Source organism: Chrysochloris asiatica, unplaced genomic scaffold, assembly GCF_000296735.1.
Source record: "Chrysochloris asiatica unplaced genomic scaffold, ChrAsi1.0 scaffold00040, whole genome shotgun sequence".
Lineage (NCBI taxonomy): Eukaryota > Metazoa > Chordata > Mammalia > Afrosoricida > Chrysochloridae > Chrysochloris > Chrysochloris asiatica.
The window spans coordinates 11633076-11660801 of NW_006408558.1; the positions used below are offsets into that span (position 1 = coordinate 11633076).

Genomic DNA, 27726 nt, shown 5'->3' on the forward strand with positions numbered 1-27726 from the left:
GGCAGTGTTTCGTTCTGTTGTGCACAGGGTTGCTATGAGCCTATAGCATCTAGCATTAACAATCCTTCCCCCCAAAGAATCTTGCGCTCTTAGAATTTTGCACATCACGTCAAAACGGCAACTTTTGTGTCTTCAAGGGATTCAAATTATGTTCTTTTTCAATGTTCTTTGAGAATGGGGATCAAAAAGAAGTCTAAAGGGGCAAGATCCGGATTGTAGGGAATGGGGCAGGGTTTCCCACTGACTCTCGTAGACAGCCCTTGCCATCCATGAAGAATGAGCTGGTCATAGAACAAATTCCTTGGTGCAACGTTCCTGGACTTTTTCTTGTCGATGAAGGTTTCCATTCTCTTACAACTTCTTCGTAAGAAACCCCGATGATTGCCGTGTGTCCTTCAAGAAAATCTATCAAGATGGACACCTTGATGTTCTGTGCTGCGGAGTCCGTTCCAACTCAGAGCCCTCCTGTATGGGGTTTCCAAGGATGTACATCTTTACAGGAGCAGAAAGCATCTTTCTCTGGTGGATTTTCTGGTAAGCTCAAACTGCCCACCTTGTGGTTCATAGGCCAGTGCCTATCCTATGGAGCCACCTCGCTCCCAGATGACCCCAATTACTGTGAAGTTGGTTCCGACCCATAGCGACCCTGAACAGGGTTTCCGAGGCTGTAAATATGGGAGCAGAACAGCTCATCTTTCTCCCGCGGAACAGCTGGTAGTTTCGAACTGCTGACCTTGAGGTTTGCAGCCCGATTCGTAACCACTACGCTACCAGAGCTCCTTAGATGACCCCTTGAGAATCCCAAAAGAAAAGAGTTACCATAACCTTCTGAGCTGAGCTCTTTGCTGCCTTGAATTGACTGGCTCAGCAGATCCCCTCAGAAGCTGCTGTTTTGATTGGAAGACAGGGAAGAGAGTATTGTTTTTGTTAAGTGCCTTCCAGTTGGTTTTGAATCATAGTAACCCTGTATAGAGTTTCCTAGGCCGTAAATCTTTATGGAAGCAGAAAGCCTCATCTTTCCCCTGTAGAGTGGTTGGTGGGCTCGTACCACTGACCTTGTGGTTAGCAGTCCAGTGCGTATCCAACAGAGTCAGTGCGCTCTCGTAACAAGACTGAACAAATGCACGGTCAAGAGAACTTGTCTGCAGCCGTCACCGATCGCAGAGATGTTTAAACACATCGCGTCTGGATTAAACCCAGGAATGTCTAAACTGGAACCTTAATAGCAGTACTCTTCTGGCTTGTCCTCGGATCTGGGCACACACAGGGCTAGACAGCAACACACACACATGTGGCCACAACCACACCATTCAAGCACACTGCAGTCTGCAGCTCTGAGCCACTTTGCCTGCTCTCTGAGTCTCTGGGCTCAGGCTGCCTCTGTTCTCCCCACTCTCTTGATGGGGCAGGGCCACGGGCAATCGGGCCCTGGGGGTCCCGTGCCCCCCTCAGCCTCTGGCTCTTGCAGGGCTGCACCGCAGCCCTCCAATTGGAGGCCCAGAGTCCCTCGGTCTCCTCACTGCCCAGTACCTGCACACATCAGATCAGCGAGCCAAGGATGTGTGCTGGGGTACTGAGGGAATGGGTGAACTGCTCACACTCGGAACCCACCCTGCAATGCCCCTTGCCACGCCTCTGCTCCCGTACCCTGTGCCCCTCACTCAAACTCCAGTGGCTGTGTCCCTGTCCCCCCATACACCTCACCCACACTCCAGTGGCTGTGTTCCTGTCCTCCCATACACCTCACCCACACTCCAGTGGCTGCGTCCCTGCCCCCCAGTGGCCCTGCATCACACTTCCCCTGTGGTCCTTCCTGTAACTCCCCCTGCCCCTGAAGCCCACGTGCCACGGCCCAGTGGCCACGCCTCTGCCTGTGTGTGCCTGGCGCCCTGGCCCGCAGCCTGGCCCACAGCCTGTGCCCTGACACTGTGCTCACTCTCTCTGCAGGTGGAGCGGGAGATAGCCATCCTCAAGCTCATAGAGCACCCGCATGTCCTCAAGCTGCACGACGTTTATGAAAATAAAAAATATTTGTAGGTATTGCTGGGTTTGGAGAGCTGGGCTGGCAGACGGGGAGGAGTGGGCATGGGGCCGAGACTGCAGATCCTGTGGCAGGACTTGGGTCCTGGAGTCCCCACTGCTAGATCAGGGGGCAGGGGTGGCTTGGGCACACCTGGACACCTGGCTCTGGGCAGCCTTCTGCCCCCACCCCACTGTGCCCGGGGCTCCCACTGGAGGTCACCGCGGACCCTCCCTACAACTTGCACTGAACCTGTGAGCCCTCAGCCCCATACCTGGAGTCCGGCACACCTGCCAGCCCCACTCAGGGAAATGCTGGGTCACATCTTACCCACCCCCTTCCTGGCAGGACTAGGGTTCAGCAGGCATGGTGGAAACTCCAGTACTGCTCCGTGCTCCCTGTGTGGATTTGGTGTTTATTCTCCTGGGAATTGGGTGCAGTGTGGGGACAGGACTGTGGAGCAGGGACCCACCCTAGCTGGGCCATCACCACTGTGTGGCCTCAACAAAGCCCTTGTCCCCTGTGTGTGTTTGGGGGCGGGACTGAGAAGAAGGGCACACAAATGGTGCCCTGGGATGCATTCCTGGTCTTCAACCCCATTCCTGCTGCTCCATGGATCACCTGGGCCCAGGACTGTCCTCTTCAGTCACTGAGTTCTGAATCCTTATATTCTTGTGTCTGGGAGCCCTTGGGGACTAGAGTTCCAGCGTCTTAGACTTAGGCTGAGTTGCCCATCTTATTTGGTATCAGTGGTTGATACTGGTAAGGTGCCTTGGTATACCTCGCAGGTAACAGGACAGCACAAAGGTGCACGCTGCTAGCCTGGGCGCACAAACCAGGAAGTGGTTGGAACAATAGGGTTCCTTCAAGGCTGTGCAGCTGGTAGCCGCCAAGCAGGACAGATGGATGCTCCGCCTAGACCTCAGGGCCACAGGCTGCTTCTTAGAGACATGGGGGTGGGGGGGAATCCCGTCACCCCTGCAGGCCCAGCCCCATTAAACCTGGCTTACTCTCACCGTCTTTCCTCCCTGGGTCCTTGGCAGACCTGCTCATGTATCCCCCCTGCCTTAGCTCTGCCTGCTTATTCTATCCCCACCCCCACCCTGAGGGCTGAGGATGTGTCTGATTCAGCCAGAACCCAAGGGGTGGGCCAGGGAGGAGCTTGATTGGCTGAGACTGGAGGCCAGCCAGCACCCTACTTCATGAACCAGGACAGGGCCTGCCATCTACATTCAGGGCTGTCCCTTGTTCCTAGGCCCCAGGAACTCAGAGGGTACCTCTGCCCCCTGCCCTCCCGGTCCTGCCCCCCAAGTCCTGGTCCTGAGGCAGGAGGGTGCCTGACCCAAGGAGGCTCTGAGGCTGGGGGAAGGGCACTGAAGGATCATGGGTTCTGGGGTGGTCACAGTCCTGGGGTGCACCATCCCGACGTGTGGGTCCTCTCATAGGTACCTGGTGCTAGAACACGTGTCTGGTGGGGAGCTGTTTGACTACCTTGTGAAAAAGGGGAGGCTGACCCCCAAAGAGGCTCGCAAGTTCTTCCGACAGATCATCTCAGCGCTGGATTTCTGTCATAGTCACTCCATATGGTGCGTGGCTTGGTCCCCAGCCACTCCCTCTGGAGCGTTCCCTCTCCAATGCCCCTAGCCCTCCCGGCGCCCCCTCCCCCACATGTACCATCTCCTCCAGTCAGTTTGAAACAGTGCCCCTCCCTCCAGAGGACATTAGGAAGGTTCTGCCGGGTATCCACACAACGGCGTGGGAGCCCACTCCCCAGTGCCAGGTGGCCTTTCAGACGTTGGGGGGGGGGTGCGGGGGATACGCAGAGCAGCTCTGTGCTCCCAGCTGAGGTCAGGGTGCCCGCCCCCCAGACTGGAGAGAAAGCCCGAGTCTGCAGGGAGGACGGGAAGATGCAGGCCTAACCAGGAGGCAGGAGCTGGTCCCCATTTAATCCCCCAAAGCCCAAACCGGCAGACGACTTCTGATTGGCTGATCGTGACATCACCAGGATGGGTTGTCATTGGCCCCTGGGCTGCCTAGATTGGAGTTGGGGGGAGGGGAGGCAGTTCTGGTGGTGGTGCAAGGAGAGGGTTTGAGGGGGCCACCCTGGGGCTAGTAGGGTCGGACATTAGCCAAGGGGCATCCCCAAGGGCGGGGGCGGGGCTGGGTAGAGGAGAGGCCGTGGCTCCAAGAGGTCACGCGGCCTCTCCCCGCGGTCATCTTCAGCCACAGGGATCTGAAACCAGAAAACCTTCTTTTGGACGAGAAGAATAACATCCGCATCGCCGACTTCGGCATGGCGTCGCTGCAGGTTGGCGACAGCCTGCTGGAGACAAGCTGCGGGTGAGTATCCGTTCTTGGTCCCCGTCCGCGTGCAGCCTCTGGCGGGAACCCGCGGAGTCAGGCCCTTGGTCCAGCCTCCACGCGCCCTCTGCTGGACACTTTTGGTGCTGCACCCTCGGACCCTGGAGAGGCCTGCCCTCCGGAAGAGCTCCCAGCTCTGGGAGGCCTTGATCAGACGGGCAGGGGTGACCAGGGCCAGACTTGGAAAGCTTCGAGGGTCTCTGAGGCCAGGGAGCCTTGGGCCTTTACTGCCCACCCAGCCACGGGGCCATGAAGCTTCTAGACTGATTTCCAACTCCAGCACACAGCCTGGGCTCTGCCCGCGGCGCAAGGGAATGGGCCCAGAAGACACCCCGCTGTGGGGTTCAGGTGCCCCTGCCAGCCCGGACCCCGTGGTCTTTGCCCCAGCTCTGCTAGAATGCCCTGTTGTGAGAACTGGCGAGGGTTCCCTGCCCTCCACCAGGCCCCTCCGTCCCATTCAGACCCCTGCCTCCAAGTGGCTTCCTTCCCTTCCCTCCCTGCTTGCACATATATCTTCGCTCTGCAGGCCCCCCACTACACGTAAGTTCTCTCCACATCTCCCCTCTCCCATCGCAGGACTCTTCCCCCTCCTAGCAACTACGCCTACTCTTCACATAGGCCCCACCCTCCGCCCCTCCTCCTGCTCGAAGTCCCGCCTCCTCACAGGCCCCTCCTCCAGTTTAGGCCCAGATTCCTCTGCAGGTTCCTCTTCAGGCAGTGTTTGCACTCAGCCTTGGGATTGATCTGAGGACCACCCTAGTGAGGGCTGAGCAGATGGCAAACAACTTCCCCATCCCCAACTTGATCTCCTCCGGGGAGCAGGGGGATTGCGCATTCTGGACAGCCAGCTTCTTAGGGATCCGTGGTGGGCCTAGCCTCTAGTCGTCTTCAGCCTAGGGGAGTTTGTGGGGTTAGGGGGCTGACAAGAGTGAACAAGGGCCGCCTGAGGCCAGGGAGACGCTCCGGGAGGCTTTGAGAAGCAGGAGGGTCTGGAGACCGCGTGTTCCCCGCTGACCAGCTGTGTTTGCTTTCAGATCCCCCCATTACGCCTGCCCCGAGGTGATCCGGGTAAGTAACCAATGGCCTCACCCTTGCTGAAGGGACCTCCCCACCCCCTGCCTGGGTACCCCGTTCCTGCTCCTTGCACCCTGTAACGACCTGGGCCCTTGATGTTTGCAGGGTGAGAAATACGACGGCCGGAAGGCGGACGTGTGGAGCTGTGGCGTGATCCTGTTCGCCTTGTTGGTGGTGAGGCCCCAGCCTGCCCTCCCTGTGTCCACTCCTTCTCCCCGCTGCCTCCCTTCTCCTCTCTGCTCCCCTCTCCCGATCCTGACCCCCTTTTTCCTTCCCAGTCCTTGCACCCGCCCCCTTCTTACCTGATCTCTCTAGCCCTGCCCGCGCCCCTCTCGCTCAGTGCCCTCTGCCCTTCTCTCCTGGTCCCCTTTTCCCTACTTCCTTTGCCGTCCTCCGGTCTCCCTCCTTACCGCTGCCTCCCCCTCCCCCCTCTCCACTTTTCCCCCAAACCCCCGACCCCGTACGGAGCTGTCCGCGGTGCTGCCAGCTGTCAGTGAGCGTACTGACGCTGCCCTGGCCGCCCGCAGGGGGCGCTGCCCTTTGACGACGACAACCTACGGCAGCTGCTGGAGAAAGTCAAGCGTGGCGTCTTCCACATGCCCCACTTCATCCCGCCGGACTGCCAGAGTCTGCTCCGCGGCATGATCGAGGTGGACGCAGCGCGGCGCCTTACGGTGCGTGGGGCGAGGGGACCGCACACCTTCCCTAGCCATGCTCAGCTCCCATCAGGACGTCCACTCCTCCATCCCCCGCGGTGGGCCCACCATCTCCCTTCCCCTTCTTCCTTCCTGGCTCCCTTACTTAACCCACGCCCAGGCCTGTCCTTTCCGGGGCATCTCTGCACCCTTCCACAGATCCCCACCCTATGACAGCTACATCTGTCTCCAGCGCCCCCTTCAGGCACTTTCACTGGGGAGAGACTGCTGTGCCCGTAGGTGTGGAGAGGGTTTGGGGGTGTCTGCAGGTGTGGAGAGGGTTTGATGTGTGTGTGTGTACAACTGGGCGAAGGGCAGGCATATGAAACAGGAGTATCAGGATGTGTGCATGCGTGCACCTGTATGCACAGTTAAGTATATGTGTGTACACAGGTGTGTATGTGCAAAGATATGTGTGTGCATGCACATGTAGGTGGCAGGTGTTTGCCTGGGAATGTGCAAGCAAGGGGAACCATGATGTATGCACAGGTGTATGCACTGGTTTGCTAGTGCACAGGTATGTGTGTGAGCGTACGTGTTGGCGGCAGGGCAGGGCTGTGCATGTGGAATGGGATCACAGTGTGTGTGCATTTATGTGTGTGCTCAGGGTGAGTAATTGACAAGGCAGACGTGTGTATGTGTGCACATGTGCATTTGTGTAGAGGTGTGTATGTGTACAGATGGATGGTAGGCCTTTGCCTATCACTGGTGTGCCCAGGTTGGTGGCACAGATGTGTGCTGGGAGGGCATGTGTCCACTTTGAATGGCCTGGGCGTGGTGGATCCACCTGCCTGGAGCTCTGCTGCAAACCTTCAATGGTCCCTACAACCAGCGTGGGTGGTTGCAGGAGGGTTGGATGACTTATTCCAGGATCCTAATGAGCTGGTCTTTCCAGGATGTAGGGCTCACCCTGGGGCTGGCCCCTGTTCAGGGAGGAGAGGTCCTGTCTGTGTGCTGAGGCTATCCTCGGAGCCTCCTGCTCGCACCTGCACCCCGGCCCTCCTGAGCCCCCTGCCCTCCTCCCTCTGGACCTCCCCCTGCCCCCCAGGGCTACAACCAAGGGTGAAGCACAGCAACCCAGGGAGAGGGGCTCTGCCTCCCTGCTCCCCTCCCCTGCCTAGAGTCTCTTCCTCAACCCCTTACCTTCTCTAGGTTTGTTTTTTTCTCTCCTCTGGGGGGATAGAAACATATCCCCTCTCCCTCCCTCCTGCCCCTCCCCTATTTTTACTCCTCCTCCTCCCACCTTCCTCCCATCTAGTCCTCCTTCCCACCCTTCCCCCCCTCCTTGTCCACTTCCCTCTTCAACCTCCTCTCCTGTGCCCCTTTCCACCTTCTTCCCTCTCCTTCCTCCTCCTCCTGCTCTGTCCTCACGCCTCCTAATTTGGGCTCCCCTCCTTCCTCCGTACTAACTCCCTGTTTCTCTTTCCTTGTAGCTAGAGCACATTCAGAAACACATATGGTATATGTAAGTAGCTTTTCACGCACTAATCACCTGCTTTGCCTGTGGCCAGAGGAGCTGCTAGGAAGGGGGGAGGGCACTGGCCCAGGGCAGGCACCTCCCAGCCCTCAGCGGGGACCCTCTCTGACCTGGCCTGCGGGTGCGGGCAGGACGCAAGAGATGTGCAGGGGCCGGGCACAGGGAGAGCATCAGGACCCCGGGTCCCAGGAGAGGGCCGGGCCTTCCACCTTCCCCAGCAGCCTCAGGGTAGGAGTGGAGGAGCTTCCTGGGCTGAGGACAGTAACCTTGGTGATGTCCTGTCATCCACAGAGGGGGCAAGAATGAACCTGAACCAGAGCAGCCGGTCCCTCGCAAGGTGCAGATCCGCTCTCTGCCTAGCCTCGAGGACCTGGACCCTGATGTGCTGGACAGCATGCACTCGCTGGGCTGCTTCCGAGACCGTAACAAGCTGCTGCAGGACCTCTTGTCTGAGGAGTACGTCCAAGGCTGGGGAGCTGTGGGGCTGGGTCAGGGTCAGGGAGTGTGTCCATAGTGGACCAGAGGGCGAGGGCCCGAAGTTCCACCCTCTGGGTCCCAAGAATCCCAAGGAAGATGCTGGGAGGGTTGAGGTGGCCGCTGAGAGTTGGGACGTCCTCCTGTGATCGTCACCTGCTGGGGACAACTGCCACAACCCAAAAGTGGCTATTTGCCGTGACCTGTGTGGAGAGATTAAAACCCAAGTAGGGGCGACCGGAGATTAAAGTTAAAAGAAAGACACAAGACACGATTGAAAAAAAGTAAAGTTTGGACCAGGTGGGACGCAGCACTCTGATGGAGACACTGCAGCTCAGATCAAGGCAGTGACGTTATTATATACACAGCTCAAGGGGAGGTGCTGGGGGCAGGGAAAAGAATCACATCTCGTATTATTGATGGACACAGTAAGTGGGACTTTATCAGAAGAATGCAGTTGCTAGGGAAACAGAGATAGGGCAGCTAGATATTTTTGCAGACTTGAACTGAAGGTCATACAAGGAAAAAACCTTGCAAGTTCCCTGACCCCCGAAGCAGTCCTGTAAGACCTGGGAACTGCCCGGTTTTCTGGACCACAACCGTTCAGTTGCAGTCCTTTGGTTAAACTACCCCCAAGTCTAAGACCTTCAGCTCACATGGCTCTCAGCAGTCACCTGTCCTGTGGCATCTCTACCTGACTACAGGGAGAACCAGGAGAAAATGATCTACTTCCTCCTCCTTGACCGGAAGGAGCGGTATCCGAGCCATGAGGATGAGGACCTGCCCCCCAGGAATGAAATAGGTACAGGATCTGAGGGCAGCCCAACCAGAGTCGGGCTGTGCAGGTCGAATGTGGCCTGACCCCCTATCTGTGCGCAGATCCCCCCCGGAAGCGTGTGGACTCCCCCATGCTGAACCGGCATGGCAAGCGACGGCCAGAACGCAAGTCCATGGAAGTGCTCAGCGTGACAGACGGTGGCTCCCCGGTGCCTGCTAGGAGAGCTATCGAGATGGCCCAGCATGGCCAGAGGTAAGTACTCCAGAAGGCCTGACTGGTGTGGGCTCCACTAGGTGAGGCTGGCACAGAGCGGTGGGGCTGGGAGGCCTTGGCAGGTCAGTTCTTGGCTTTGTGGCCTGGGATGAGCTGGGCTTTGCCGGGCCCGGCCGGGAAGTATAGGATTGTGCAGAGCTGCGATGGCCAGGCAAGGCGGAGCTGAGTTGAACCATCTTGGCTTTGGTGGCCTGGGTTGAGCTGTCCTGGGCTGAACAGCACTGGGCCGGGCCATTAAGCATAGCATTGGGCTGAGCGGATTTGACTACACTGTACTTTTATTTTGTTGATCTGTGTTGGACTGGGCTGAGCTGGGCAAACTGGCCTGAGCTGTGTGTGCTGAGCTGAACTGGGTGGACTGAGCTGAGCCGGGTGGGCTGGGCTGAGCTGAGTGGACTGGGCCAAGTAGTGGACTGGCTGGGTGGGAGGAATGAGCCTCACTAAGCTGGTGGACTGGACCAGTCCTGTTCTGCCTGCCTCCTTGGGACACAGAGCAGCTAGCCTAGCTGGCTCCCTGGCACATTGCAGAGCAGTGGAAGTGGCCTACAGAATGCTGGAGGTGTGACGAGGGAACCGTTGTTAACAGAGCTCCTGGGGCTGAGTCTCAGCCTGGGCAGAACACAGGCCCTCTCCCTTAGGCAGGGCTTCAGTGTGGGGATGGTCTTAGGAACCAGCGAGGGCACCAGAAGTTTCAGTACCCCTGGTTGCCCTGAGGTCTGGGCCCTAGTGCCCACTGCCCTTCCAGCCTGTGCCAGGTGCGTAGATGCACTGTCAGATCTACTCCTAAGGAATTTGCGGTGAAACACAAGGCACCGGGCCACCATCTTGACAACCCTGGGCCCTGGCTCCAGCTACCCTAGGCTGGTTCCTGGTCCTTAGGCCTGTCCAGGGGACCAGGCTATGCTCCCAAAACTGGACGGGGAGGTGAGGGGCTTGAAAGGAGGTTCTGCTGACCTGATCTGGTTCGTGACTATTTGGGGTGAACTCAGCCCCAGAAACCCAGGTCCATCTTGCAGTGGTCAGCAGCCCCTAGCTCCATTTCTGGGGCCTCCCACTGGACCCCTGAAGTCTGGCTGAGTGCTAGCTCTGAGCCCCTCCCTCACAGGCACACTCTGCCACCGCTGCCTGGGGGGGGGGCAGGAGACCCCAACTACCTTAGCTCCGACCTCCCTGTGCGGCGGCCTCTCCCAGTCCCCTGGCACCCCTGGGTGGTATGTGTTGGGCTGGGGTCAGGGTGTAGACCCTGGGCTGTGGACCAGCCTTGAAAACCATCTCTCTTGGGGTCCACCCCACTGGAGCTCCTCCTCCCAGTTCAGTCACCTGCAGCTCGAGCCCCTGATTAGACCCCTCTGCAGGGCTGGGAGAGGTAATGACCGTGCTGAATGGTGCCCCTAGCAGCTCCACTTTGTGGTACCCCTTGTCTGCCCAGCTCCCTCTTGCTGTCCCCAGCCTCGAGCTGCCTAGAGGTCACGGTGAAGCGTGGCCTGTCCCCAGCTGCCTGCAGTGGCCGTGTGGTAACTCTCTTTTCTCGCTTTGTTCCTGCTGTAGTAAAGCAGCGTTCAGTAAAAGCCTGGATATCGTTGAGGCCCACCCCCAATTCAGCACAGAAGACAGGTACACATCCTGCCCACCCGACCCCACGCCCTGCCCGCACATGCTGTCCCGCTGCCGGGCGGGGCAAGGCAGATGGCAGGGCCACTGGGGCCCCTCCCCAACCATCTCACCCCAGGACAGCTTGGGGCCCGGGGTCAGCTGAGCTGAGGTCCAGGAGGAGCCCCCATGGCCCCAGGCTGGAGACCTGCATGGTTCTCCCTGGGAGTGTGGCTGGGGTTACCTTGATGGGCATCTCGGGCAGTTCAGGGTGACCTCTGGCTCCCGAGAGTGGGAGAAGGCTCGAGGGTCTCACCTGGGCATTGGTGCCGCCTCTTTGGGTTGATGTTGGGCCCACCAAACACCTTCTGCTTCCTGCGCCTGCTGCCCCCGCCGCCGCTCGCTCCCCACCGCCGCCCTCCTGCCGGGCCCTAACAGCATAGCGTCCAGGGTTCAGCTGGACAGTAGCGGGGGGAGGACCCTTCCTAAGCCTGCTTACACTGCTCCTTCTTTTTTGTTTGGGGGCCGGTGACAGGGTCTTGCCCCCTGATTGGGGGCGAATGGGCCTCCTTACCAGGGCCACAGCTTGACCAGGGCTGAGGGAGGGCTGTGGTCTCCAGCCAGGACAGCAGGGTGGAGAGGAAGTCACTGCCACCTCAGCTGGCCCGTGTGTTAGCTGGGCAGGGTTGTCACCACCGGGCAGCCCACAGGGGACTGGTGTGGATCCAGGAGCCAGCCTCAGCCCAGGGGTGGGGATGAAGTGGGCACCATCCACACACCTTAGTCTCTCAGGTCTGTGGGTGCCAGCACCCAGGGGTGAGCGCACACTTGCCTCTGCTCTTCCTGTGGGGGAGGGAAGCGTATCCATAGTAGTTCTGGCTGTGTCTGGCCCCACCATCCTGCCGATGCCACCAGCTTGCCCAGGTTCAGCTTAGGCTCTTGTGGGGTGGACTTTAGGTGGGGAAGGGTACACTTTAGACATGGCCAGTCACCAGGGTGTGAGGACTGGGGCCCCGGCCGGGCTCAGAGGTCAAGCTCAGAACAGTTGCCACAGAGAGAGAAGCCGGCTTACCTAGGCTGGACAAAGCCTGGCATGGGGCCCGGCCCAGGCCCAAGGCCCTGCTGTTCATCCTGGGCTCTGGGCTGCACAGGGGGGCTCGGGGGCTCCCAGATGCTGGGGTGCTTCTGAGATCTTGTACATGGTGTGGGCTCAGCAGTACTGACTAGCGCCGGTGGCCGCCTGGAGGGTTCACCTGGGGTGAGGGGCGGAGACGGGAGACATCTGCTTCTGAGCCCCCCTGACTCCGACTCCTCTGCCTTGCCCCCAGGTCTCGGTCCATCAGTGGCGCGTCCTCGGGCCTCTCCACAAGTCCACTCAGCAGTCCCCGGGTAAGTGACCCCGCCTCTGCCAACTCCCCTCAGCGCGCACGGGGGCGGGAAGGAACCCAGGTGCCCCCACCCCATGCTCCACCCCTTCCCGTGGGGGCTCCCTGGCTGAACCTCTCCACCACGCACAGACAGACAGGGCCGGCTCCCTCGCTGCCCCCTGGCTGCTAACTGCACGTTCTTCTGTTTTGTTTGTCTTCTCGTGTGTCTCGTGTTTTCTTTTGTTGCACGCCCATCCCTGCCTGCCTGTCTCACCAACCAACCCCCTTGTCCTCTGGTGCCCCGCTCTGTGTATGCATGCGGGTGCATGGGCTTACGGCGCGCGCGCGGGCTGCTTGCGACGTGGACTCCCTCGTCCCTCTTCTTCGCTTGCTCGTCCCCGCTACCCGTAGCCTGTTAGGAAGTTCGTCCTGCCTCCCCCGCCCCCCGAGCCGCCCCTCCTAGTTTGCCCCCTGGCCACCTCCGCGGAGCCCGGAGCCTGTCGGAGCGCTTTGCGGGCCGGACGCGCGCCCCCAACACCGACCCCGCGGCCCAACCCCTGGACTCAGACCCTGCCGTGCAAGGGCGTGCGCACCGACCGGCCTCTGCAGGGCGCCAGGTCCCATCCGCCCCCCGCCGGTGCCCAGGCCCGGCCCTCTGTCGCCGCCTCTGGGCTTCTTGCGCTCCCGGCTGCCCCGGACCCTGGCCCGCCGGCCCCAGCCAGGCCCCCTCCGCCCGGGACCGATCCAAACGCCAAATCTGTCCCCACCATACAGGTGACCCCTCACCCCTCTCCGAGGGGCAGTCCCCTCCCAACCCCCAAGGGGACGCCAGTCCACACGCCAAAGGAGAGCCCGGCGGGCACGCCCACCCCCACGCCGCCTTCCAGCCCCAGCGTCGGGGGCGTGCCCTGGAGAACGCGACTCAACTCCATTAAGAACAGCTTCCTGGGCTCCCCACGCTTCCACCGCCGGAAACTACAAGGTGGGCAGGACAACTGTCTGGGATGGGGCCCCAGCCCGGCCCGCGGTGGTCAGCGTCATCAGTGCTCACGTGGATTCGGGTCCCTGTGAGCCTCTAGCTGGGTGCAGGGCACACAATGGACAAAGGGGCTCTCTCAGCTCCCTTTGTCCTTCTGTGCAGGGGGTCCCATCCGCCTCAATGCTGAGCCCTGGGTGTGGGGTGGTGGACGGACGAGAAGCCTCGAGATCAGGGCAACTGCGAGTGGGGGTCCACGGACACCACAGCGCTGCCGATTGGATGCAGGGGTGTGGTGGGACAGGGAGAAGGGATGGCTTCAGCACCGGGGATGGGACAGTTCCTCCCACCTCCTGCTGCTGACCTGGGCAGCCTCTGCAGTTGGAACTGGTCAGACTGCCCCTGGTCAGTGTCCCCCTCCCCCTGGGGCTGGTGGTCACCTCGTTTCTCTCTCTGTGTGTCTGTGCAGTCCCGACGCCAGAGGAGATGTCCAACCTGACCCCAGAGTCGTCCCCAGAGTAAGTGCCCTGAGCCAGGGTGGGAATACTCACTGCTGAGCCTGAGTGCTGGACAGCAGGGCCTGCTCGGAGTCCACTGCCCGCCCTCTTGGGACCCTCCCTGACATCACATCCTGTTGCTTAGTAGGATGAGATGGGGCTGAGGGCAGCAGCAGGGCACGGCTGCCAAGAGAATTTCTGTTAGAAGCCCTGGTCCTGGTGGGGGTCTTGGTGAGGGTCTCGGGTTGACTGAAGGTGGGCGAGGGGAGTGTGAGGGGAGATGCTGGGGGAGGGAAGGGGTAGTGTGTAGCAGGGAGGCTTGCTCATACAACCATGCATACACCGATGTCGAGCTCCGACCCCAGCCTCCAACCAGGGTGTCTTTAACCTCAGTTCCTTCTCAGGACTCAAACTACCAGGGGACCTCCCTTGTGGGGACTCGGCAGTCAGCTTCCTGGAAGGGTTCACTGGGTAGAAGCAGCGGGGGTTGACAGGGAGTTCATGAGGCCTCCCAGGAATCCCAGCGTGGACATGCAACCATCAGCAAACCCAGTCCCAGTCCAGCACAGAGCTTCCCAGCACTGATGGGGGAGACCAGCAGGTCCAGCAGCAGCCAGAACAGATGGACTTCAGTAAGATGCACACACCGCCAGAAACCAGCAGGTGGTGTGGCCTGCTGAGATCCTAGGCTCCCAGAAGCTGAGGAGGGAGGTCTGCAGTGACCAGGACATGGGGCTGCTCCGGGGTCAGCATCTGCCCCCTGGACCCTGGACCTAGCCCCACTGGGGCTCAGGGTCACTTTCCCCCAGTCTACGGAACCCTCCATCAGTCTGCCAATGTCCTGGAAAAGGATGCAAGCAATTCAGTACCTACCGCTGGTGTGGGATCGCTGGGGTGGGGATCATCGGAGCTGCCAAGGTCATAGCCAGTCCTGGCAGACAGTGCTGAGACCCGTCGGCAGCAGAGAGATAGAGAAGGACCAGCCCAAGTGTCCATCTACAGGGCCCATTCACTTCAGTGGATCTTACTTGACCCGTGAAGAAGTGAGTCCTGATGTGGGCCTTGAAGACAAGATGCTCAGTGAAAGAAGTCAGATACAAAAGGCCACATAGCATCTGATCCAAGGTGAATGAAACACCTGGAATACAGAAATGCATTAAGACTCAAGCTTATTGGTGGTTACCAGGGGCTGGGCACAGAGACAATGGAGATTCAAACACAAATATTTGTTTAAAGAGGAAAAGAACTGTATCTGGCCACGTTCTCAAAATAAGGAGCCATATAGAAGCAGTCTGCTCCTTGCTAGCCTGCTGAGCACGGCGTCACGACCTGGGGTGCGGACCCCCAGACCCAGTGGAGTTTAGGCACTCCAGTCCTTCTCTCGGTTGAACACCACTCCGAGCAGGTTGTGGGTCCCTGACCCCCAAGACCAAGGATCAAGGGACTGTTGTTTCGCTTTTTTTAAGTTTTTATTGCGAATTGAATAACAGTTTACATGGGAGAACATCGGCTTTATGCTCACCATTTCACTGAAATGATTACAATCCCCTCCATGCATCATCATTCAACAGTAGTTGCTTGTATTCTCTCTGTTGTAATTTTGTTTGGGGGGAGGGTGTACATAAAACCACTGAGGAATATATAATAATTTAAAAAACCAAAGGGCACATTCTGCAAGCCTGCCTCCTGGCCGCCAGCTCTCAGTCCCTCTCTTTCCATGAGTCTAGAGTCCCCAGCTGCTCTATCTCTCCATGTCCCCATCTCTGCCTCCATCTCTGGTGTTGCTGCTTCTCTGAATAGGGTCCCGCATTCCGCTCGTGCTCTTCTCTCGGGGCTGTTGTAATCCTACTCGCTTTTTCTTTGTTGATTTTTTATTGTGAATTGGGTGAAGGTTTACAGAGCAGATCATTTCTCCACTCAGCAACGCATCTACATTAAGTATGTATGTAATTCTCACAAGCTAACATCACTGACCCCCCCCCCCCCCCCGGGTTTCTGGTTTCCATCCCCTCTTCTTTCCTAACCCCTCTGAATGGTGCCCGGGGGTAAATGCTGCCCTTTGGATCTCAAATGTTTGAAGATTCTAAGGTGTGCCCCTCCTCTCTAGTGTTACTGTTCCCCTGGTAGACCTGTCTGTTGTTTGAGAGTCCTGGTGAGGCATTGTGGGTTATTGCGCTGGACTGCAAGGTCAGCTTGAACCACAAGGTCGGCAGCTCAAGCTCACCTTGGAAAGCCTATACAAGGTCGCTGTGAGTCAGAACTGACTCGATGGCACTGAACAACAGTTGTTTGGCTGGACATTGAGCCACTGGGCTGAGTTTAGTTTCAGGCCTGAAGGATGACCAGGGGTCATGGTTTTGGGGGTTCTACCAGTCTATGTCAGACCAGTAAGCCTGGCCATTTTTTTAAGATTTTGAGTTTTGTTCCACATGTTTCTCTCTAGGACCTTCTAATGGGGTTCCTTTCAGAACGTTTGGTTGTGGGAGCCGGGCACCATCTAGCTCTTCTGGTCTCAGGGTTGTGGAGACTGAGGTTCACTTTGGTCTCATTGTTTCCTTGCAGCTTGGGTTTTCTTCTTTGTTCTGGAAGGGGAGACCAAGAGTTGCACCTTAGATGGCCCCTCATGAGCTGTTAAGACCCCAGTCAATACTCAGCAAGTAGAGTTTGTGGATACCTCACGGCAGTTGGCTTTGGTTAGCCTTGCTCATGTTGTTGCCTGCCATGGAATCTGTCCCAAAAGAACAACCGAGAGAAGTGAAGATGGCATCATTGTGGTCCAAAGGGTTTTCACTGCCTGATTTCCGAATTAGATGGCCAGACCGTTCGTCCTCATCTGTTTCAGTCTGGAAGCTTTGCTGAAACATGTTCAGCATCTCAGCAGCTAACAAGTCTTCCCTGGCAGGCAGGTCGTGGCTGCATCTAATGTGGACTGGCCAATAATCAAACTTCTTGGGTCGAGAGAATTCTACCATGGAACCGTCCCTGGGTCTCTTGTGTTGTTGGAGGCCGTTGAATCAATTCCAACTCATAGTGACCCCATGTGACAAACTAGAACTGCCCTGCGGGGTTTCCTTGGCTGTAGGAATCAGCACCGGATTGGGAATCACAAGGTCAGAAGTTAAAGTCCACAAACTGCTACTCAGAAACCCTATAGGGAACCGACACGATGGCACCAGATTGCTAGAGCTTTACTCCTGTGGAGCCAATGGCAGGTTAACAACACAGCACTTAATTGCGGCGTCACCACGGCTCCTAGAATCTTCCTGAAATTTCACTCTTCGCTCTTACCAGAAGCTTGCATGAATATAATGAAAATTACTGTGTTTTTCAAGAAAATGAAAACAGACCTTGTAGTCGGGGTGGCCCGGGTGCTTGCCTACGGTTTCCCCTTTAGCTCTGTGAGGAGACCCCATGAGGCTTAGTTCTGCTTGAGGGACCTGGCCAGCTCCTGTCCACAGTAATGGCTCGGCTGAAGCTCTTCCTCACAGCTGTCCTTGCTCCAGCTGTCCACTACGACTAATTCTCGCAGCCCTGTCTGCCAGGATCACCCCACCCGGGTCCCATCAGGGAAGTTCTGTGACCCATCTGCCTCGGCCTGTCCCCAGCACTGAAGCTCAGCTCGTTGTTGTAAAGTACGTTGTTAAGTTGGTTCCGACTCATCGTGACCCTGTATAGCGTTTCTGAGGAGCGGTTAGTGGGCTTCAACTGCCAATCTTGCAGTTCAAACTGATCTTGGGGTCCAGTGCTTAACCTGCAGCACCACACCAGGAGTCTGACCATTTCCAACTTCCTCAAGTGAGGGGAGGAGGAAACGCCACTGTGGCTCCCGAAAGTGACTTGATGTCGTTTCGCGTCTTCGAGTCTGTACCAACTCGGAGCGACAACATAAAGCCCTATGCCAACTTCATAACTGTTGCTGCTCCCACTGTGCCACTCCACCTCACTGGGGGTCTTCCCCTTTATGTCTGTCCCTCCACTTGTCCTTCTCCAGGGACTGGTCTCTCCTGATAATATATCTGAAGCTTGAGAGACAAAGTCTGGCCGTCCTGGCTTCTAAGAAACCTTCTGGCTGTATTTCTTTCAACAGATTTGTTTGTTCTTCTAGAACACCACGGTACTTTTAATCTTCTCCTCTAACACCAAAACTCACATGCATCGCTTCTTCTTTGGTCTTCTTTATTCATTGTCCAACTTTTGCATATGAGGCTGTTAAAGATACCTCTTGTAATCTGTTGGCAAACGTTCTCAAGGGCAGCCTGGGTCCCAGCCTTGGAGTGAGCATAGGGCGCAGGAAGCAGGCTGGCCAGGGGCCTACCCTCTGGAGTGTCGGACACAGAGTGGACAGTGCCTGGGAGCGGCCAGGCTCAGGGGGACCGTGTCTGTGCTCCTTGGCCAGGATTCTGGTGACAGGTGAGCTGACTCTTCACAAGGACGCTGCTGCCTCAAACATGACTAAGGCGGTAAAGAAGCAGCTCAGGATGGGGTCTGGGTGAGGCACAGGAAGCAAGGGAGTTAGCAGGCAGGAAACCCCAAAACTATGCTTTGGAAAGGACACCACAAGTGTTGGACCCTGAAGCACCAGGCCCAGATGTGACTGACCACCTGTGACCATGTCCTCCGGTTCTCCCATTGACCACACCCTAGCAGCCAGGGAGGAGGCCCCAGCCCCCAGCCGCTACAGCTACAGCTGCGTACCACGGGATTAGAGCAACTCCCCATGAAGTCCTGAGATGGCTTGCACGTCTGGGGGGTCCACCTCTGCTGTGGTCAGTGCACTGTTCAGGTCTCTGGAGACACCATTCCATCAAGCCACCATCAAGGAACCGGTTGACGTCATTGCCGTGGATAAATTGAACACCGATAAAAAGTTCAAAGACCACAAAAATAAATCATGAGGGTCTGCCGGCCGATCCGAAGCCGCCAGTCCCAGAAACTCCCTTTGCTGCTGAGTGTCAAAGCGTCCCATCCCCCAACACGGGGTGTGGATTTTGATAAAGGACCACGGCCATCTCAGGAGCCCACCTTCTACCACATTGTTGTCACCAGCTTCTATGGGGGCCAGTGGGGGTGATTTCTACCACATTGTTGTCACCAGCTTCTATGGGGGCCAGTGGGGGTGATTTCTGTCCAGGAATAGGATGTCATGGGAAGACGGTCATTCCAGGAGCTAGGGCTGAAATCCATGCAGGCCCGCTGGTGGGGAGGCAGCTACGAGTCACTAGGGAAACGGGTTGACTCAGGATGCCCCATCAGGGCCTAACACAGCTGGCCAGTGGCTGGACGTGGTCAGCAGTCTGCTCCCCACCTAGGACCCTCCTCTCTGAGGCTTCCGGGGGCTTCCTGCAAGGGACCCCAGGATGTCAAAGTGTGTCTATTTCCTGTCACTGCTGCCTCATGGGATTCTTTAAACTCAGCAGCTTCCACGGAGGGAGGCAGGATCTCTCTCCCCGCCCCCATAGTTCTCACCTTCCACTGGGTCTCCAATCACAGCCGTGGGGCCCTGGGCCCTGCAGGGTCTGAAGGCGCACCCTTCCCACACTGCTCCCCTCACCCCCCTCCCCAGGCTGGCCAAGAAGTCATGGTTTGGGAACTTCATCAACCTGGAGAAAGAAGAGCAGATCTTCGTGGTCATCAAGGACAAACCATTGAGTTCCATCAAGGCCGACATTGTGCACGCCTTCCTCTCGGTGAGGGGCCCCGGGGTCCCCCAGGGTCACTCACACACCCAGCGTGGAGCTAGGAGTCCGAAGGAGACCCCCATGTGCTTGTTCCCATTCATTCCCTGTGTCTGAGTGCTGTGGGGTTGGAGAGCAGGCTCTTGGGGTGGGGATGGCACCGGTACGCAGAGGCACTCCCACCTCAACAAGCCCTGCCACCCTACTGAGGCGCTGATCTTTGGACTGGGGACATGGCCAGACAGACCAAGTCCCCGTGTAGCTGCCCTCCCCCAGCGTCCTCCTCAGGCACACAGGTCAACCTTGCTGGGGGTCCCTCTTGTCCTGCCACCCTCCCCCCCAACCCCTGCCATGGTTCCTGGGACCACTGCCAAGCCTGCTTGCTGCCTTAGTGCCCCAGGTGAGGCTGCATCCAGCTAAGCCCCTGTTCCAGCATCTCTGCCACTTTCCCCCAGAATCACCCCACCCTGGGTTCCCCTAAAACCCCATCCTTGTCCTAGGGTAGCCTTGCATGCTGAGGACCCTGCCTTCCCCACTGGACACCTCTGAACTGGGGTCTTGTTCTGGGGCAGCAGAGCCCTCACCGAGGGGTCATGTGCTACGGCCGTACCCCATCTCCACCCTCACTTCCAGCGTAAACATGCGGTACAGGCCTGGCGTGTTCTCAGCCCCTTTAATCACACCACAGAAGTAAGGCAGTGTCTGCTTCCTCGAAGTCTCTCAGGGTCCTCCAGCCACAGGAAACCCTGCTGACCCTGACCCTCCCTCCTCACCCCCCATTCTCACTCCTCAGTGCCCACCCCTCCCTCCTCTGTGTTATTTGTATGGGCTGTCATAAGCTCTTAGGATTCCCAATCTTTTCTGTTCATGCCCTGTCCACTCTGGTCTCATTCTGTCTGGAGAAATCTAAGGCTTTCCCTGGTCTCTGGGACTTTGAGATGGGGAGAGCAGGCATCTCCTCTCTCCCCATGTTGATGGTGTCCATGGGGCTGTACCCATTTCACAGATAAGGAAGCTGAGGCTCAGGGATTGGTGTGGATGTGAGGAGCTGGGGCCGGGGGTGTGTGGGAGGGGATGAAGCCCTGACTTGCCCTGCCCACATTCTCACCAGATCCCCAGCCTCAGCCACAGCGTCATCTCCCAGACGAGCTTCCGGGCGGAATACAAGTCGACCGGGGGTCCAGCTGTGTTCCAGAAGCCCGTCAAGTTCCAGGTGGACGTCACCTACACCGAGGGCGGGGAGGCGCAGAAGGAGAACGGCATCTATTCTGTTACCTTCACACTCTTGTCAGGTGAGTCTCGGCGGAGACAGATGCACGGGTGGGGCCCTGGTGGCCCGGCCTGCTGTGACATCCACTCTGTCCCCAGGCCCCAGTCGGCGCTTCAAGAGAGTGGTGGAGACCATCCAGGCCCAGCTGCTAAGCACACACGACCAACCGTCTGTCCAGCAACTGTCAGGTGAGTGGGCACGGCACGGCAGCACTGTAGCCTGCGTGGCTTGGACGGGGGGCATGAGGATTCAGCCGCTGGCTACCAGGGAGAAGGCCCCCCAGCGGGTCCCAGGGGCGTGAGGCTCAGCCGCTGGGGACTGAAAGGAGCCTCTTGTCCACTGTAGAGACGCCCCCGCCAGCGCCAGGACTGAGCTGGGGCGCTGTGCTTAAGGGCCAGAAGGTGGCCACCAGCTACGAGAGTAGCCTCTGACCTGGCAGGTAAGGTTCCGGCCCTGCCGCCGGGCGGGGAGGGGCTGCGGGCAGGGGCTCCGGCCCGACAGGTGCCATGGGCCTGGCGCCACATCTAGTGGCTGAGCCCCCAGGCTGCTGGCCGCTGCAGCCTGGCTTGGGCAGCGAGGGCGGGCTACCCAGCGGCAGAGCCTGCCCGCTGATCCTCAGATGCCCCATGTGTAGCCCAAGGGCTGTGGGCTCATATTGGGCCCTGCAACCTTGACCCCCTTTCTCCTGGCGCCAGGGTGGGAGGCACTTTGGGCAGGACGCAGGGGCAGTTAGGGCTTATGCAACACTGTACCTGGGAGGAGGAGGTGCTCAGGTTTGCCCAGGTGTGTGGGCCACATGTGTCGAGGTGCACCAGGCTGTCGGCCATCTGGTAGTGGGGGCGGCAAGGCAAAGTGTTGTCTGTGTGTGCACATGGCTGGGGCTGGTTTGCTGAGGTCCAGCCCCTGTCCTCTGGCCGTGTGGGTTCCTGTTTAACCATGCTGATCCATCATATGTGTGTCACCACCCCACACTTCATGTAACCCATTGTCTCATCCCATGCCCCTGGAAGGAGACTGGCATGGGGGGGGCAGGTGAGCTCAGGACTCCCAGACTCTGGTACACCAAGGTGGAGTTAGGTGGTTGTTGTTGAGTGTTGTCGAGTCGGTTCCGACCCATAGCGACCCTTAACAGGGTTTCCGAGGCTGTAAATCTATATGGGAGCAGAAAGCCTCATCTTTCTCCCCCGGAGCAGCTGGTAGTTTCCAACTGCTGACCTTGCGGCTCGCAGCCCGATTCATAACCACTGCACTACCAGAGTATATTCAAATGGGCTCAGGTGTGCTCAGGTATACTCAAGCATGCTCAGGTACACTTAGGAAACACTCATGTGGGCTTGAGTATACACAGGTGGGCCCAGGTACACTAAGGTGGGCTCAGGTGTTGTTGGTGGTAAGTGCTGTCAAGTCATTTCCGACTCACAGTGACCCTGTATAGTATTTCTGAGGAGCAGCTGGTGGGTTTGAACCTCTGGCCTTTTGGTTAGCAGTTTAGTGTGTACACTACAGTGTCACAGCATGAGTCTGGGCTCAGGTGTGCTCAGAGACTCAGATGTGCTCAAGCGTACTCTGGTGGGCTCAGGAATACTCAGGTACACTCAGGTACACTCAGGCCCAGGTGGGCTAGGTGCATGCAGGTAGGTTCAGGTAGACTCACGTGGGATCGAGTATATTCAAGTGGGCTCAGGTGAGCTAGTTACACTCAGGTGGGCTCAGGTACCTTGAGGTGGGCTCAGGTGCAGCACTTAGAGCAGGAGAGGTCCCAAGTTGAGGACCCACAAGGCACTGTTGGTACCAGGGGCGCCATCCCAGGTACAAAGCCTGATGGCCCCCACTGGCCCCGGGAATAGCCAGGCAGCCTTGTCAGATGAGGCTGGGCAGGGCCTAGTGTCTGTCCAGGAGGCACAGGGTCCGATGTAACCACTAACATGAGACTCCAATGATGTCAGTCTGTCCATCCATCAACGAGGACCCAAGTCCTGGACCCCAAAGTGCCCCAAGAGGACCCTCCCTATTCACAGAGCGCCACTTTCAGGCCTTCCCGGAAGCAGAGGACACCTGACCAGTGCTGAGCCTGTCCCTGCAGACCTGGAGCCTCCTTCCTGGGAGTCCAGGGGTGTGGCCACCTGAGCCAGGGTCCCTTCCTCCCGTACCCTCCCTGTTCTCTAAGGAACCTAGGGTCCCAGTCAGGGAATGGGAGACTAAAAGACCCCAGGGAGAAAGTGAGAGGAAGGGAGGGTAGAGGACATGCCTAACCCTGCCCAGACCATCAGGAGCCCTGCTGTCTGACCTGGCCTCAAGAGCATTCCTAAGTCAGGCACCTTCAGAGCCAGGGCAGACCCCAGCTTAGCTCTGCCCTAAGGCCCGCGGGGAAGCAGGGCCAGGCTGCTGCCCGCCCCCCACCGCCACCTCTCTCAGCTGGCCCTGGGGGTTTTTCTCACATTCTTCCTCCTTTCTCCACTGCGGTCCAGACAACACTCATTGTATGGAAATGCTGACGGGGAGGCTTTCCAAGTGTGGTAAGACCCCCACGCTCACCTCCTGTGCCCACAGCCACCTCATAAGCAGGCATAACCCGCCTCTCACCCGCCAGGCGGCACCAATGGGCACCCCTGCCAGCCCCTTCTCCCTGCTAGGCTTAATGCTAGCGGTGTGTACATCATCACAGGCCCCAGAGGGATCCCCAGGCTTAGCGAGGAGGGGTCCCCGCTCCCCGAGGGCCCATCTGTGGCCCCGACCGTTCAGGGGGTCAGTCTTGGTTGAGACCGCTGTGGACTCCGGTGCCCCAGGAGGTCCCGTTCCTTGTGACTGGGCATGGAGAGGGTGCGCCCCAGTGCCCTGGGCTGGGGGTAATGACAGGAAGTGGACCACGTTTGCACACCTGGTAGTGAGCAGAAAACCAGCTGCCCCCCTAGGCCTTCCTCCACCCCACCCTCAGGACATTCCCTCTGGGACCAGGGCCACTCCCTGCTGCCTCACCTGCCCGCCTCCTTGTCTACCACCCATCTACCATCTGTCTGTGTGCACTGACATCTGTCCTAACCGCCTGCCTGGCCACGGAGCAGGGGCGGGGGTGGGAGGCTGGCAGCCACGCTCTCTCCTGCCTCTGGCTGGGGTGGGGGTCCCCTCTGGCCAGTGGCTTGTGATCAGCCCTGGTTTTCATGCTCTTCTGGAGAGTTGGGGTCAGCCAGGCTGTGGGCTGAGGGACAGTGGGGATGGGGAGACGGGGCCTTCAGGCCACCTGCCCTCACGGTCAGCTCAGAGACCTGGGGACTCTGTGGGCACCCAGGGATCCCCGCCTGCCGCCTGCCGCCTGCCTGCTGCCCACCACCCCCTCAGCCCGCAGCCCTCTGGGTTTCCTTCCTCTTGCTGAGGCTCCGGTTCATAAGTGTGTTCTTTCTCTCTTTCCCTCCCTACCTCTTTTCTTTCTTTTTTTAATTTTTTATTTTTTTCTCTTTCTCTTTTCTTTTCTCCTTTTTTTATTTTTGTCTTCTGTTCTGTGTACCTAGGCAGCCCATTGGGTAACTTCTTTGACGTAATTAAACAACTTTTTTCAGACGAGGAGAACGGGCAGGCGGCCCAGGCCCCCAGCACGCCCGCCAAGCACGGTGCCCCTGGCCCGCTCGGCGACTCGGCGGCCGCTGGCCCCGGCCCCACAGGAGACGCCGAGCACCCGACGGGCAAGGACGCGGCCAGGACGGGGCTACCTGCCGCCCGCCTCGAGCAACCCTAGCTACACTAACCCCCGGCACAGCGCTGACCGCGCCATCTGCCGCCGCTGTCCCGTGGACCCCTCTAGACTGCTGTAGCGAAGCCTGGGAGGAAGGAGAGGGGCGGGTGGCCGCCGAGCCCCGCGTCCTCTTCCTCTCTCGCTGTCCCTGTCTCTGTCTGTCTCTGACGTCATCACTTGTTTCCGCTCTGATACCAGGAATTATGCCGAAAAGTTAACATGTCAACTCCACGAAGCCACCCTCTGCTCCGCACCGGACACTTGTGACCGAAGGCAGCTGCCGTGGACCTGTCCACCCTCCTCTCCTCTCCTCTCCTGCCCGCCTGCCCGCCCGTCTGTCCGCCGTCTGGTTCCGCAAGACTTACACAGGGTCTCCGGGACACCTCCACCCCACCGGTCCCTAGCCAGACTCCTGGCCAGACTGCCCAAAGGGCCACCCTCCAGATGGTGGACGCCGTGGTGCCGAAGCAGCAGAAACAGCCCCTGTCCTCGACGTCCTTCCCCCACCCCCAGCCTCCGTGACACACCCACTGCATCCCAGCGTCCCTGTGCCGTCCAGCCCATCCGGCCTGCACCCTGCCCACTCGCTGCCTCAATTCGGGGTCTGGAAGTGACACCTGAGTTTGACGATCTCCGCAGTGGAGGTGGACAGAGAGAAAGAGGCCAGGAAGTACCAGAGCAGCAGGAGTGAGGCCGCCCATCCACTCACCTGCCAGGACCCCGCCTGCCAGCCCTCCGCCCACCACCTGGGACCCTGCAAACACCCCAGTGGAAGGACAGTGCACCACTATTGCTCACTCCTGAAATGTGGGGTTTCCTTGTTTCCCTGTCTGGGAGGGGCCAGCAGCAGCAGTTTCTACCGGCCAATTGTCTGTCTGTGTCTCCGTCACGGGCGGGTGGAGTCTTGGGCCACAGAGTCCTTAGCAGCCGGGCGGGCAGGGAGACAGGTGAGGCGAACACAGCACTGGCTTACTGTAAACTGTAAAGATTCCTGCAAGATATTTTTATAGACTTTTTTTTCTTGGTTGTTTTTGGAAAAGGGAGCGGGGGTGGGGAGCCGCTGGGCAGGACGGGTTTCCGTTTCAGTTTCCCCGTTATTTCTATACGCACATACATATATATATATTTAAAGAACGACGCAGTGAACTCTCTGAGGTAGACTCTAGTTCATTACTGTGGAGACCCCTCGCCAGCCTCGCGGGGGGCGGGAGAGGGCGGCACCACAGGCCCCTCAGCCCAGGCCCAGGCCCAGGCTGGGGACATGCTCAGTTCTGTGTCCAGGAGCAGATGGGAGGGGCAGCAGGAAGCCAGGGGCACCGCTGGGTTTTTTTTTATTAAAAATGATATTAAAAAAAAAAAAAAAAAGTGAGCGAGCAAGAAGTCCAGGCATCCAGGCGCCCTCCGCAGCACGTTTGCTCTTGTACATAGCGAGGCCATGGTGCCACCTGGCCTCGGCCGCACCTGGTTCCATCTGCGTCTGCCGTTCGGTTCGAGTGTCGGTGCTGCGGCCCGGCGGGCTGTCAGGCGCTGCCGGGGAGGCAGGGCTGCGGCCGTGGTCTCACCCGCATGCCCCGCTACCCTGCCCCGCGCCCGCCAGCCCGCCGTCCCTCGTGTATAGATTTTAATGCTTCTGTTCCATTGAGCCTCCACCTCGGGCTGGACCCTTGGCAGTTCCAGCCTCGAAAGCCACGCGGTGCAAGCAGGGGGTTCGTCCACAGACGGGCACGCCCGCGGGAAAGCAATACCTCCAGTGAGCCTGCCTCTTTTGTACTCGGACACACCTGGACACCACTAAACAAATGGACAAGCCCCACCCAGTGTACCCTTGTCAATAACTGTGAGCAACTTGAGTTCCGGAACAATAAATCCCTTCATAGAGACACTCGTGAACAGTCTGCATCCCGGCCGGCTCTTCTCCCTTGGGGCAGGGGACTGGGGATTGCTGATCCATGCTCAGCGGAGTTGGGTGACCCCTCTTCATCCCTGATTGAAGAGGACAAGCCCCCATATGGGGTCAGAATAACTTTCTGGCTAATTGCAACTGTCCTCCAGGCAGTCCCAGCCTGAGTTGGGATCACAAGGCCAGGGGCTCAGGGAGGGCAGTGAGGCCAGGGGTGCACTGGGACAGGGGACAGGACAGTATCTCCTCACCACTGCCGCTGCCCCAACTTGTACACAGGATCTCTCTGTGCCTTTTGTGGAAAGTGGCTGCTGGGCGTGGGCATCTGGCCTTGAAAGCAAGGGACCAAGGGTGTCCTGGAGACTGCCAGCCGGGATTTTGTTTGTGGAAGAGAAACTCGAGTTTCTGGCTCAGCCTTGCACTGTGTGGGCAGAGCTCCAGGGTTCCCCAGCCAAGGCCTGGAGGGCAGGTGAGAAGCAATTCCCCATGAACCCTCTCCACGTCCCCAGAGCCCACTCCTTGGTGGGCACGCACACACAGACATGCGGGGTTCACTCATGTAAACACAAGGGTCCTCCTCATACCTGCAGACACTGAAGCACAGTGTGGTTCCATGACCCATGGCAACACCAGACTTTGCACTTGACTGTCCATCTCTGCAGCGGGATTTCTCCCCTCAGCATCCCTGGCTGTAGGGGTTGCCCTGTGGGTTGTCAAATGTCCCTGAGGTACAGGCCGAGAGCCGCTGCTCTGGACCTAAAGAGAGCTCAGTGCCCTACGCCTCCCTGCTCCTTTAGTGGGGGTAATCTACCGGAAGGACATCCGTTCATGCTCGGGATACAAGGCTGCTAAAGCTAGGCCTGGATCCTCCCACCACCAGGGAGACTGACGGGCAGTATCCGGCTCTGCTGTAACCACGGACTTTCCGTTTTCTATTAATAATAAGTTGAAGGATGGACTATGGCAGTCCAGCCAGGCATGTGATTGGCTGCGGGCCATGAAGCGAAAGAGTTTTTGGCCTGCTGCTTTCCTGAATGGAAGCCGATGCACAAACATCTCCACAGCTTTTTCTATTTGTCCTTCGAAACGGTTGGAGTCAAAATTGTCAGAGTTAATGGGCACGCGATTACAGTCCCACAAGAAAACAGAACATAGTTTATTCAACAGACATGGCAGCTTCCTGCCTGCCACCAATCACGCTCCTTTGGCGCAGGAATTTCCATACAATGGGCCACAAGCCGGATATCCTGTTTGTAACACCAAGCTTTTGCTTGCTTGTAAGTAACAAAAAATAAGGAAAGCTGGCTAAAGCCAAAAATGGTAAATATTTACTAAAATAAAATGCATCTACAGTAAGAACAAATATGTAAGGGCTATCGATGTGGCGGGCAATTTTCTTAACATTAAGCCAATTGGTGTCCAAGCCATTCCTACAGAGGACAGACACAAGTGGGCGCTCTTTAAAAATGCTAAGATGGTCCAGCCACCCAGTTAGAGGTTGAACCTTCTCAGCCCGTTTCCAGTCCTGTGGAGATAAAAAAAATAAGTGGTCTGGCTGTGAGCTGGGTCTTG

General features: G+C 58.2%; 1 protein-coding gene across 4 annotated transcripts in view; it reads left to right on the forward strand.

Moving 5' to 3' along the window:
• BRSK2 (BR serine/threonine kinase 2) overlaps window positions 1–24472 on the forward strand; it is a 70735-nt gene extending 46263 nt beyond the window's left edge. The window contains exons 3-20 of one of the 4 annotated variants that reach the window (XM_006860805.1): window positions 1948–2033; window positions 3466–3606; window positions 4244–4360; window positions 5416–5449; window positions 5561–5629; window positions 5983–6129; window positions 7584–7615; window positions 7919–8083; window positions 8806–8903; window positions 8981–9131; window positions 12071–12131; window positions 12884–13091; window positions 13555–13603; window positions 19146–19269; window positions 20369–20549; window positions 20626–20715; window positions 22996–23043; window positions 24453–24472. In XM_006860805.1, coding sequence (XP_006860867.1) covers window positions 1948–2033; window positions 3466–3606; window positions 4244–4360; window positions 5416–5449; window positions 5561–5629; window positions 5983–6129; window positions 7584–7615; window positions 7919–8083; window positions 8806–8903; window positions 8981–9131; window positions 12071–12131; window positions 12884–13091; window positions 13555–13603; window positions 19146–19269; window positions 20369–20549; window positions 20626–20715; window positions 22996–23043; window positions 24453–24472 — 1821 coding nt within the window. Of the gene's footprint in view, window positions 1–1947; window positions 2034–3465; window positions 3607–4243; window positions 4361–5415; window positions 5450–5560; window positions 5630–5982; window positions 6130–7583; window positions 7616–7918; window positions 8084–8805; window positions 8904–8980; window positions 9132–12070; window positions 12132–12883; window positions 13092–13554; window positions 13604–19145; window positions 19270–20368; window positions 20550–20625; window positions 20716–20872; window positions 20967–22995; window positions 23045–24033; window positions 24258–24452 lie in introns of those variants that run through there. The other 3 variants (XM_006860802.1, XM_006860803.1, XM_006860804.1) reach the window with 3 other exon arrangements.
• The last annotated feature ends 3254 nt before the right edge of the window (window positions 24473–27726 follow it).